General features: G+C 28.2%; 1 protein-coding gene and 1 pseudogene across 1 annotated transcript; one reads left to right on the top strand and one right to left on the bottom strand.

Annotated features, from left to right (window-relative positions):
* The first annotated feature begins 323 nt into the window (after positions 1-323).
* LOC137619094 (DNA polymerase delta catalytic subunit-like) lies at positions 324-3,512 on the top strand. Its single transcript, XM_068349289.1, is given in 1 exon segment — positions 324-3,512. A coding segment is annotated over 1 exon segment (3,189 nt).
* Positions 3,513-12,797: 9,285 nt separating this feature from the next.
* LOC137619838 (proliferating cell nuclear antigen-like) lies at positions 12,798-13,587 on the bottom strand (annotated as a pseudogene).
* Between the last annotated feature and the right edge of the window lie 1,003 nt (positions 13,588-14,590).

Below are 14,590 nucleotides of genomic sequence, written 5' to 3'. Positions count from 1 at the left end.
TAATACTTTCAAATTTATGGCCATGTTTTTTTATATTATATGTCATCCCTGAGGCCAAGTCTTTGGGTTTTAACATATAATAGGTAATACTATCATAATCATCTTTGTTTTGTTCTTCTTATAAACATTTTTTATTAAAAAGGAATGCATAATATGTTGCCATTTTTTAGTATAACAAAAAAGGTACCCAATTTACAAATTTAATATAAATTTATTTTCCTGGTAATTTAAAAGATATTTATATATATAAGCCGTTTATTTTTAAACGGCTTTACATGAAATTGGTATTACGTCTAATAGTTTTTCATAAGATATAATTCAAAATGAGTTGTAAAATAAGCAAATTGCGGCAATTTTTTGAAAATGGTGATAATAAAAATAGGTTCCTCCAAGAATGGAATAGGCCAGCAGCACCATTATCAACTCCCAATACAAATAAATTGTGTTTTCAGCAGATGGATATTGATTATTATATTGGTTATCCGGTAAGAAAAAAGGAATGTGGTGGTTATAATATGCAGCAGCAGCAGCAGCAGGTACCCAAAATAAGATTATTTGGATTAAATGATATAGGAAATACTATTTGTTGTAATGTATTTGGATTTTTTCCTTATATATATGTTTCTGTGAATTTATTAGATTCACAAAAACAAGTTTCATATTCAGACCAAATAAAAAGGGCTCTGAATCGAAAAATCTACTTGAATGAAACAAAAGATCAAATTAAATTAAAGGAATACGTATTAAGTGTAGATAGGGTGTTTAAACAAAGTATATATGGATATCAAGAAAAAAAATCATCGTCATCATTGTGTTTTTTTAAAGTTACTGTGGCTATAACAAAATTAATATCTATAGCTAAGATTATTCTTGAAAATGGGTTAGTGATAGATAAACATCCCACTCACTTTCGGGTTTACGAATCAAATGTTGATTTTACACTTAGATTTATGACAGATGCTCAGATGCCTGGTTGTTGTTGGATCAAGTTACCTATTGGTGAGTGGGAAATAAAAAATAATGAGACAAATTTCAAAAATACTACTTGTCAATTAGAGGTTAACGTTTTTGAGTGGGAAAAAATAATTATTTATGAACCCGAAGGAGAATGGGCGTCTATTGCCCCACTCAGAATATTATCTTTTGATATTGAGTGTGGGGGAAGACGGGGAATATTTCCAGAACCCGAAATAGATCCGGTCATACAAATTGGAAATGTTGTTACGCGGCACGGAGAGACTGAGCCATTCATAAGTGTTGTTTTTACTTTGAATAGTTGTGCTCCTATTGTGGGCTCTAAAATTTTTTCATTTCAGGAAGAAAAAGAAATGTTAGAAAATTGGTCAAAATTCCTATTGTTTATTGACCCCGATATCATTACTGGATATAATATTAATAATTTTGATTTACCATATTTACTTAACCGCGCCAAGCATTTAAACTTGCCAGTATTTGCTCATTTAGGAAGGGTAAAAGGAATAAAATCTACAATATTAGATACCATAACCCAAAACAAACAAATAGGAAAAAGAAATAACAAAATCATTAACATAGATGGACGGTGTTTAATGGACCTTTTAACAATAATACTAAAAGAACACAAACTTCGGTCATATACTTTAAATTCTGTATCTTATCATTTTCTTAATGAACAAAAAGAAGATGTTCATCATTCTATAATTTTTGAATTACAAAATGGTAATGATCAGACTAGAAAAAGACTGGGTGAATATTGTTTAAAAGATTCTATTCTTCCTTTAAAATTATTGAATAAATTGATGTGTGTAGTCAATTATATAGAAATGGCACGCGTAACGGGCATTCCTTTATCATATGTTATAAATAGAGGACAACAGATTAAAATTTTTTCACAAATACTAAGAAAAGCCAAAGAACAGAATTTAGTATTACCGGTGTTTGATAAAAAGGAGAGTTTTGAATATGAAGGAGCTACAGTTATTGAACCAAAAAGAGGATATTATAACGTTCCAATCGTTACTTTAGACTTTGTATCATTATATCCATCGATAATGATAGCACATAATCTGTGTTATACAACCTTTATTGATAAAAGATATATTAATCAAATGACTCTGAAAACTGACGATTATATCATTACACCTTCTAATAATTATTTTGTAAAATGTCATAAGCGCAAGGGATTAATTCCAGAAATTTTAGAATCCTTTTTAATTGCTCGTAAGAAGGCGAAAATTGCATTAAAAAACGAAGAAGATCCATGGAAAAAGTAAGTCTTTGATGGTAGACAACTGGCATATAAAATATTGGCTAATTCTGTTTGTGGTTTTACGGGCGCACAAATTGGTAAATTGCCGTGTTTAGATATATCACAAAGTGTTACGGCGTTTGGAAGAACGATGATTTCTCTTACCAAAAACAAGATTGAAGAAAAATATAACAATGCTATAGTTATATATGGTGATACCGATTCTGTTATGATTAATTTTGGAGTTGAAACTTTAGAAGAGGCCATAAATTTGGGCAAGGAGGCGGCAAATCATGTGACTCAGTCTTTTATCAAGCCAATCAAACTTGATTTTGAAAAAATATATTTCCCTTACTTGCTTATTAATAAAAAAAGATATGCTGGTCTTTATTATACAAATGCTAATACTTATGATAAAATAGATTGCAAGGGGCTAGAAACAATTCGTAGAGACAATTGCCCACTCGTGGCTAAGGTCATAAATACTTGTCTGAAAAAAATCTTAATTGATAGAAACCCAATAGAAGCCCTTAATTTTGTCAAACAAACCATATCAAAATTACTTTGTAATGAGATTGACATCTCTCAATTAGTTATTACAAAGGAATTAACAAAAAAAGCAGAAGAATATAAAGGAAAGCAAATTCACAATGAGCTAGCCATCAAATTAAGAAAAAGAGATGCCGGTAGTGCTCCAAAACTTAGCGATAGAATTCCATACGTTATTATATGTGGATTTAAAAAAAGTCCTATTTATGAAAGGGCTGAAGATCCAATATATGTATTAGAAAATAATATTCCATTAGATTATGATTATTATTTAAAACATCAATTAAGTAAGCCACTTATTAGAATATTTGAACCTATTCTCGGTGATAAAACCGAATCTTATATATTAATAGGAGAGCATACACAAAAAAAGAGTTTACCAATAAGTAGAGTAGGACCATTAAGTCAATTTTTTCAAATACATCCAACTTGTATAAATTGTAAAATTCCTTTATTAAAAAGAAAAATAGTACCCGATGATGTAGACTATAACGCTTTATGTAATAATTGTAAAGTACACGAAACAGATTTGTATACACATTACATTGAAAAATTAGCTACACTCGAAAAAAAATTCAATCAATTTTGGACTGAATGTCAAAGGTGTCAAGGATCATTAATTAAAGAAGTTATATGCAGTAATCGTGACTGTCCTATTTTTTATATGCGTAAAAAGACAGAAATAGATTTTTTTGGTCAAAAAAAAATTATCGATCGTTTTGGCTTGCCACAATAGGTTATAAATATTATTATTATTTCCCAAAAATATTTCATATAAATGGTAATGCTCTTGGTATTATATAGTCATATTACTACACACCCAGAAGAAATAATTATAATGGAGGAAAATATTCTAAAAGTCAGCTTTAAGTTAATTTCAGACAATGCTAAATGTCCTACTAAAGGATCAACGGGGGCGGCTTGTTATGACTTATATAGTGCTCAAAATGAAAATATTCCTGTCGGTCAACGAATTGCCATTGATACTGGCATATGTATGAAATTTCCTTCCAAAATACACGGAGAGATTAAATCTAGGTCTGGCATAGCTCTGAATAATTATGTAGATGTTGTTGCAGGAATGATAGATTCGAATTATAATGGACCTATAAAAGTGGTGTTGCATAATTCTCATCCAAATAATTCTTTTGAAATAAATATTGGGGATAGAATTGCCCAAATAAAATTTTTTTCGGGAATTGATATCTGTTTAGTTGAAAACATCAAAAATGAAAAATGGGAAATAGAATCTTGTAGGGGCAAATAAAGGATTTGGATCTTCTGGTAAATAAATAAAAAAAATAATGTCTTTCTGGTAGTTTTATATTTTATATAATCAATCAATTAAGTATATAAGTAATAATGAATAAAAGTATTACACTGAATTCTTTAACTTTTTTTATATACATATACCATTAAAATAGAATTAGTTATCAATGAGTATCATGAAAAAAATTAGGCAAAATAAAAACAAAAACATTGGAAAATAAATTAAGAGATTATCTAGAAGGTGAATTGCTGAATCAAAATCTTATTGATGTTGATAAATTATCAATTACCCCAAAAGATTTTGCCCATATTTTTGCAAATGAGTGTAAAAATATTAATGAAAATTCACGCCTTCCCTCCATTATTCAATCATGCATTCATAGAATAATAGAAAACAATATTAAAGAGTCAGTTTACATAAAAAAAGTAATGGATATCACAAATGAAAACAAAAATGAAGATGAAGAGTCAAAAAATATTAATGATATTCTTACAGAGAAAGATTATTATAAAAATCAAGCTTACGGTAATGATATTAATATTGGGTTAAAATTATCCGAATATGAGTACCAGTTATTAAACGAAAAATTTAGTAAAGAAGAAAATGAATTACTATCAAATCAAAATTATATACAAATGATTTTACCCAAATGGGGGGATGATGATAAAATACAGAGAAAATTTTGTGCAAAAATATGTTGTTTGGATTAAGTTTTAATAACTTTTATTTTATTATGGGGTGCTTCCCCCCCCCCACCCCCCCCCCCCACCCCCCCCCCACCCCCTCCCCTTAGTCTTAAGACGAGATGTATGGTGCTTTCTTTTTGAATGTTGTAATCAGAAAGTGTCCGATTGTCTTCTAATTGTTTGCCTGCAAATATAAGGCGTTGTTGGTCTGCTGGAATGCCTTCTTTATCTTGAATTTTATACTTTATATTTTCTATAGTATCAGACTGGTTTGCGTCTATTGTTATAGTTTTGCCTGTTAAGGTTTTTATAAAAACCTGCATGATGAGAATTGTATTAACCACAAGAAGTATACGTAATTAATAATCAAGACAAGAAGGCTACTTTTATCTTATATTTTTTAAGTAAAATAAAAAACTAGATATATGAAATATTATAAAATTGTTTTATTCTTTATAATTATTATGCTTATCATAACGTGGATTATTTTAATATCAAACTTTAAAAGTCTTTTTAATATATATGAAAAAAACAAAAAAATATTAGAGAGAAATGATAAATTAATCATGCACCCCCCTCCATTTATTCCTCTCGTAATATCAGAATAACAATAATAAAGCAAATGCTTTTATTCGGTATCTTATAAATAATAAACATTTATTTCAATGTCTGTAAATTGAAAAATATCACTAAGAATATTTTTAACGTATGACCATTTTAAACCATCTATTCCACACCCAATACGGGGCATCGCTATTTTAGATATATTATTTTTAAATGCATGATTTTTCATGGACAACAAAGAACTAGACAAGTTCTCATATGTAGGTTTTTCCCAGTACTTTTCTTTGGTTACTAAATAGTAAATGAATCGTTCATTTTCATCTAAAATGGCTACATTACCCACACTATAATTTTGATTTTTAAGTTTTTGAACATTATCGAATTTTTCCTTAAAAGCTAAAGCAATTCCACCCCCCATGTAAAAATCCCGGGAAACGCAATGCGCCAATGATACATTTTTTGGACACGTAAACAAATCTCCGTGGATTTCTTTTATTTCATACATTATGTAAGTGTTATCAACAATAATATTATTGATATTAATAGAAATTATTAGTTTATATATATATATATATATATATATATATATATATATATATATATATATATATATATATATATATATATATATATATATTCACTATAATATATATATATACATATATATATATATACAGTATATATTTTCTATAATTGTTACCAACATAAAATTATTTCCCAAGTAGTTGTGTTTAAGTAATTTGGCTATAAATAAGAAAAAGAGTGTAGTAATTATAAACACATATGTTTGTTTGTTAAATTAATACCGTTATATTATTTTGTGGGGTTTTAATAATGTATAAAAGCGTTAGTTGATTAATTACTTAATCTTCTACTTTGTAAGTTAGAAAAATCGAAGGAACGTATACAATTTGATTTTTATCCATCATTTCTGTTTTATAATCGGGCGGTAAGGCGATAATAGAATTATCGGGATACTCTTCTTGCTTATAACCCCTTAACTGTAATTTTACAATTTCTCCTGGTTTTGATAAAATAGTAGCCCCGTAATATTGACGATAAACTGCTCCCAATGGATTTAAAAAGACTTTTCCCGTCCAGGGTGTGTTGTTATTATGAAATGTATAAACTATAGGACGCCCAAGTACTGCATTATTCAAAAAACGATTATTAGTTGTTTCATACCAGTGTTTAGTTTCAATTCTCTTCCCATTGCTAATCTAAAGGCAGATATTGGATTGGTTAACTCTTTTTGAGTATATTGATTAACTAAAAATTTCTTATGAACGACCGGCCATTTTTTATATGGGTGATGCATATGACGAATTGGAAATTCTCTTGATGGTTTGATAACTCTATTTAACCAATCATGATTGTTTGCCTTTTTCAAAGAATGTTGTTTTACTAAAATTTCTTTTTTGTTGGGAAAAATAATATTGAATGGACTTTCTATTTCTTTATAAGAATGTACTTGTATGGGCTTAAAATTATTATTCAGTGTATAATATGCAATATCTGTTGTATGAAATGAAGTTGTGTTATTTTTTCCAATTTTAATGCACACATTTGACACTTCTTCTTCGTCTTTTTCTTCCTTTTTTGGGCTCTTGCGGTTTTCTAATATCCCTTCAACAAAGCCATTATGAAAATCACAAACAAAACCATAACCTGGTACATATTTATTGTTTGGGCTGTTATATAAATGAGGATTTAATGCATCATATTTGCACGGATCTTTGAAATAATTTTCATTTTTTGTTACTATAATTTCATTTTCTTCTACCTCACTATTAATTTCTTTGCACAAAGGAAATGTTGCGTTAACAACGGGTACTTGAGTTTCCGGAGAAATACAATGAGTACAGATGCCATCAATAAAAGGATTAAAGGATGATATATTTTCGTTAAGAATATTAGTTCTATGTGCAACTTTAATACATTTATTTTCCTTAATAATTTTTTGTTGAGGTTCATCGCACATTTCTCCTCCAAAATATTCTGGAGCATAACAAAAACAAAACCAGTTATTACTAGTTTTTATATCAAATAATAATTTCCCAAAACCACAGTAACCGAATCCACCAAATTTATTATGATAAGGTATTTCTTTACTATTGGGTAATAAATATTTTTGATTAATTTTAGGAAATAATAATAAACTATGAGATGTTTTATCATATATAGGAAATTTTATGTCTAAACATTCTTCATTATTATTAAGAAAAAATGATGATGATGATGATTTTTTTGAAATATTTTCTTTTTCGGAACAAGTGAAAAAAGGAGGATTAATTTCTTTTTCATTCTCGTGTTCGTGTTCATTTTCTATATCCCAAGAAGGCATTTTGTTTGTTGTTGCGGTGTATGGTAATACATTATATATTTCCACTCCCTTATCTTCTTTTTGTAATATTTGTTGACTATTGTTTTTATCTAAATAAAGCAGTGATATCTGATTTTTATTAGTAAAATTTGAAAATATGATATGAAGAATGATAATAATTACCAAGAGTATAATCAAATGTATTATTATTGTCGTTGTTTTTGTTCTCGTTTTATGGTTAATTATCATTTTTTTATAAAGAAAGAATAAGATATATGATAGTAAAATAAACAACCAGTTTAAATATCATCAACAATTTTAAATATTTTCTATGTGTTTTATTTATATAATTTTCACAAAAAAGTATAATAACCAATCAACCTACTTTTTTTCCATACCGCTATTATGTCACATAATAAAAATTTGCTAGAATTTAAAAGGCTCGTTTCATATGATGGCATAATTGTAATAAATAAAGATACAATAATCAAAATTAAGGAAAAAGATTTATTGACAGTAGATCTTCAATATGATGATAAAAATGATATATTTTTGGATGCCGACAATAATGTATATAGATTATCTAAAAGATTGGTGAATGATATGAATAAAAAAAAGGTGTAATTGTCTATGAATAAAAATACTTTAAAAATATTTTGCGTCGTTTTTGACCAACAAACTAATTAACGTAGTTTAGCCTAATTAGAGAAAAGGTTGTAGTTGGTTAGTTAAAAATATATAAATTGGTGGTCTTTTATTTTTTAAACTAGCTAATAGCCATATAAACAAAACAAAAAGTATAACAGTAAAAGCTAATGTCGGCGGGTATAATGTGTACACAAAAATAGTGTCTCGCTGTACCCACAACGAGAACAAGTAAAAAAAGGGGGAAGAGATATCGTTACACTACGTACATTTATTTGCTCGTTCTTTTGAAATACAGGAAGAAAAAAGGAGCTGCGATAGTGGTAAGTAATTGATATCTACAGTGAACCCTCGTTTATCGCGGTAGATAGGTTCCAGACGCGGCCGTGATAGGTGAAAATCCGCGAAGTAGTGACACCATATTTACCTATTTATTCAACATGTATATTCAGACTTTTAAAACCTTCCCTTGTACGTAGTACTGTTAACAAACTACCCTTTAATGTACAGAACACTTAATGCATGTACTACAGTACCCTAAACTAAAACAGGCACAAATATTAAAAGCAATTTTATATCATGCGTTTCCTAAACACGCTAAAAAGCACGTTAAAAAATGGCAACCAATGTTTTGTTTACATTTATCTCTGATCATAATGAAGAAACAAACTGGAGGTAGAGCTTTGCTTATTACCCAGACATATTTCCCATACTATTCCCTTAGAACTACATCACATCTTCCTACTTTAGATATATATATATATATATATATATATATATATGTATATATATATATGTATGTATATATATATATATATGTGTGTGTGTGTATATATATATATATATATATATATATATATATATATATATATATATATATATATATATACACATATAAATACCTACATATATACATACATACATATATACATAAATACATGCATACATATATATAAATATATATATATATATATGTTACTGTATATATATGGGTTATGGAAAAAATCCGCGAAGTGGTGAATCCGCGATGGTCGAACCGCGAAGTAGCGAGGGTTTACTGTATATCTATATATATATATATATGTAATCCTTTGCAGGTAAAATTAACAACCAATTAATTAATTTTGTGACAAAAATAATTATCATTTTTTTATGATATATAAATATTATATGTGCGATTGTTTTTTTTCTACTTTATTAATATAATCCATATTCTTTATTTTTTTGTTTATTTGTGAGGAGGATATTTCTAAATGAAGTTACCAAGTCGCCTTCATTTATTGAATAAATAACTTCATAAATTATTAGATTATTCTCGTTATATTTCTTACATTTATGTGGAATATTTATTGTGCATGAAAAAATATTCTGGTATTCCACTTTTATTTTTACGACATGAAATATATTCTTCCATATTTAATAATGCTCTATGCAATTTTTTTTTTTGTGTTTGCGGTTATTTTTTTTCTGGTAAAAGCAATTAGAATCAACTAATACAATATCTTGTGCCAATTTATAAACTGCATTATCGTCTATTAGATACGATAGATACGAGGGTAGATAATGAATAAAATTGAATATGAAATCAAACGATTCGTGTTTCTTTCTCAATTCGTTTATTATTTGTACAAATTTTTCGGGAGCATCAATAAGATAATTATTGGAATTTAAACTTATACTAGGATCAGGACAGTTTTTTAATATCTCGATCATATCTGAAGTGGTTAGTTTTATAAATATCTTCAGTTTTTGACAATTAATTAAATCATTCTTAAAAAACCAAATATTCTTATTTCTGCATGGCGTAATAAGTTCACCTAAAGCTGATATGGGATTACTTAAATCAATACCTTGTTGTGAAATAGACATATTAAATTTGTTGTATAAATCACACATTGGATTTTCTACAAACCAATAAAATATTTTTTTATAATATTTATTCGTACTTTCATTGGGACATACAAGTCCAAGAAGGACTTCCTGGGGTGAAACGGCCCCAAAAACCGTGGGCAAATTAATTATCGATGAATTTCCATATTTATGGGGCTTCATTTCTATTAATCCTATTCTAATGAAATAATGGTCAAGCTCGTCATTTGGAAATACGGCCTCTTCGCGTAGTATATATTTTCTTTTTATATTTTGTAGATGATTCAAATTTTTGTTCAACCCGTGAATTTTATAATCTTCCCAAATGGGAAACATTATTATATTTTTTATATCTAAAAAAGTAAATAATAATATTTATATATATTACATACAACCAACCATTTAAAAATCTAAATACATTGACTGACATTTTCCTTTTTTTTTCTATGATTCTATAATTTTATTTAAACAAATTCCAAAAGAGACCGAACGTGAAAAATGTTTAAATATTCTCAGCCGTAAACAATTCATTATTAGAAATACTACCAAACGACCACGATAATAAATTTAGTACTACATATAGCATTATAGTGGTTGTTTGTAAATTTTATATATGCTGTATTGGAATACTTATCAACTTTTATGTATATTTTATATAGACGGTTATAATTTATTTTTATACACTTAGTCAATTTTTTTTGGTAATAATTAAAAAGATGATAGCCACGAGCGTTTTATTTGTTGTTTGAATATAAAACAAACGTTTTTTGTGAATTCCATTACTAAAAATTCATGCGTTTATTTTTTCTGTTGGTGTACTGGCACTTTTTTTTTTCTGTTGATGATGATGATGTTGGAAAAATGGTTCCCGTCTTTCCACTAATATCTTTTCTTCCATTTTCATTCTATACCTATGATAATATTCAACGTCTATTTCAAGATCGTCTTTCGTATAACCACCCTCTTCATTTTTCGTTTCGTCGCTATTATATCCTTCGTCTGAAGTTTCACTTGCGAATCCCTTGTCCTCGCTGTTTATGTTATCTAAATCCATCCCTAGAACAAATGGTTAGCTTTGGTGAATACTTTCCCCTTTTATACTTGGATTCAATTCCAACAACATTAGCTCATTATAATTTTCGTTTCATATAAATAGAAAGATATTTATTCATGTCAATGTCATCGTATTTTTTTTTTAAATCATATATTTCATAACAATTTAAAATAAAGTGTTATAAAAGTTTTGTTTATAAACACCTTTTTGCGAGGAATGCTATGGAGAGTATATAACTGCATGTTACTACTATTACGTGGCAAACATAATTATCATCAATTTTTTATATATATAAATATATTATATGCGATTGATTTTTTTGTCTTTTAGTATAACTCACATTCTTTATTTTGTTTATTTAAATGTGAGGAAGATATTTCTAACTACTCTATGCAATTTTGTTTTTTGCATTTACAATTATTATTTTGTCTGATAATAGCTATTAGGGTCAACTAATATCATATCTTGTGCCAATTTATAGACTGTATTATTGTCTATTAGATATGATGGCAGGTAATGAATAAGAGGGAATGAATATGAAATAAAAGGATTCGTATTTCTTTCTCAATTCGTTTATTTTTATATATACGGGATTGGATTTGTTTATCATTTATTTTCATACACTCCGCAAATTTTTCATGATAATAACTGAAAATATTTAATTCATGTTGATATTGGAATAATGGTTCCCCTTCCCTCCCTCCTCCCCCCACCCCCCATCAATACATTTATTTTTCTTCTTCTAACATCTAACCCCATCTTCTTCATTTCTCATTTCATCGCTATTATATCCTTCGTCTGAAGTTTCACTTGCAAATCCCTCGTCATTATCGGGAAAATATTTATTTACATCAATATCATCATATTTCTTTAAAAAATCACAAAGTTCACAAGAAAAAATTCTAAATAGTGCATTATAAAAAACGTTTCAAAATTCTCGGTTATAAACATTTTATCCGGAATGTTATAAGGGGGACCAATTTTATCTACAAACTCAATATACAAGGGCATATGTTGCTGCTTTTTATCAACTCTTAAACATGTTCTACATGGATGATATTGATTTTGATTAACGACAACCTCTATATATCCATACAACCGGTCTATTTCTCCTGGTAATATTTCAAAATGTTCGTATGATAAAAAGTTTTGTTGTTTATTGGGTAGCATTTCTTTTTTATATGACATTTGATTTGTACACTGAAAAAGTATTTTTTGATGAACGTGATATTGTTCTGCGATGTCTTTTCTTTCGTAAATTTGTTTAAAATTTGGATGAGTAAAGATATTGTTTGGATAATAATCATTAAATATCTCTTGGTCATAGCACCCAACAACATGCTCATAATTATCTTCCGATTAATATTTTCTAAAAAATTGATCTATCTTTATTTTTATAATTAATAAAAAAGATATAAAATAGATATAGGAAAACTAAATTATTTCATATTTAAAACTCAATAATTATATATAGAAATAATTTAATAAAATTATTATTAATATACAAATAAATTTACTGGACAAACACTTATACAAAACACAACTACACTAATACAGTGTGGTAATAACGAAATAACAACGGTTGTTAAAGTAATTTACGAAAATAATATTTAGCTATTATTCTCTTCCTCTATTTTTGGAGCCAAAAAATAGCGAATGTTGCCAACGCCTTCAATACTATATTCCACAACCATAGGCATATTAAGGGACACGAAAAGAGATACTCTAGGAGAAAAGGCGGTAGCTTTGGTAAATAAATTAAGGTATCTACACGAAAAGGTCATCTTGGTGGGTTCTTGTACCTCAACTTCTACGGCCCTTTCTTTGTTATCTACACTAGACGTTTTTGTAAATTTTATATTTGCGGTGCCAATATCACCGGCCGTTGAAAATTTCACACAATCATTAATGCAAGCAATGTTTATGGAATCTCCAAATTGACTAAGATCTCTGCAGACAAGGGAAAATTCATTTGATGGCATTCTAATTATGCAATTGTGATTAATATCAGGAATATTTAAATATTCTTGATCTAAATTCATTAATTTCATTATATACTTAGAATTTTTTTTGTTGACTGTGAGACTCAAAGGTAAATGCGATCGTATCCGAATCGTCTTTGGCCTTTATTGTTATAACATCATCATCGTCATTAGCACACTTTAATATTTTGGACATAACGGAGATGTTTATTCCCATAACTAGATTGCGATCGCATTTGTATTCATCAAAACCCTCGGCTAGTAGATTAAGAGATACCAGAGAAACGTGGCTGGTATCTATGGCCTGTAGTTGAATGCCAGATTCTGTACAGACCCATGTCGCCTCATTTAACAACTCCTTGATGGCATTGGTGGCTTTATTGAGAATGCTGCTTCGAACGAGGCGGGCTTCAAACATTGTAAAGAATTTGTGCGAATATCGACGCACATTTATAAATATTAGTAACACTATAAATATAAAAGCTAGGGAAAATAACCCTGATAATTTTTTATTTTCGTTTTTTTTTTTTACAGTTATGTAAAAATTCCCAAAATGCCTATTCTTCCAGACTTAGTATCGTGAATACTGTAAACAAAGGGTTTATTCAAATTCAAAGGCTTATAATAATTAGGTCCACCATCCATACAGCAGGCATTTGCTTGTGCGTCCATTTCAGTTCCATTTTCATTATTATTAATATAAATACAAGTTTCAATAATGGTATTAACCGGCCGTGGCCGCGTGTTCTTGTTTTCTCGTAAAATTCCCCGCAAATCGGCATTTTGTACCAAAGGAGCCAATTTTGGTATTCTTATAAAAGTGTCATTTAGTATAAAACTGTTATTAATATGAAATTTTGGCATAAATATATGCATAAAGTTTATTTTTTTTTTAGTTTTCTTCAGTTTTTCGTGAATATTGTTTTTATTATAATTAGTAATCACTTGATTTAATAATTCATGTTTAGAACAAATCTTATCTGGTAAAATGACTATCATATTCATATCGTTATTTTTATAGGGGAGCTCATAAACATTACAAATAAGACTACCAAATGTATCAGTGTAATTTTTAAGGGATACTATCTCACATCTTTTCATCGTGAGTATTTTCCTTGTTTTATTAGGCCCGACATGAAAATCTCTCAATTCAGTATTAAAATTTTTAAATTTATATACCCATTCACCAAAATATTTTGACTTTGTCATAAAGTAAATTCTAGTTAGATTTTCGATATTTCCAACAAAATTTTCATTATTCTTGTTGTTGTTGTTGTTATTATTATTATTTTGATAAACCCACCCACAAGATTTAGCCCATTCATTTATTTGATTGTGTTCGTTTTGAGATTGTGGGATAGTTTTAATCGTAAAGTTCGAGAAATCCTTCTGTATTGATTTCATATATTCTTTATTAATGT

Source organism: Palaemon carinicauda, chromosome 2 (assembly GCF_036898095.1).
Source record: "Palaemon carinicauda isolate YSFRI2023 chromosome 2, ASM3689809v2, whole genome shotgun sequence".
NCBI classification, from domain to species: Eukaryota; Metazoa; Arthropoda; class Malacostraca; order Decapoda; family Palaemonidae; genus Palaemon; species Palaemon carinicauda.
The sequence above is the reverse complement of the archived record's forward strand: the minus strand, read 5'-3'. Positions and strand labels throughout refer to the sequence as shown.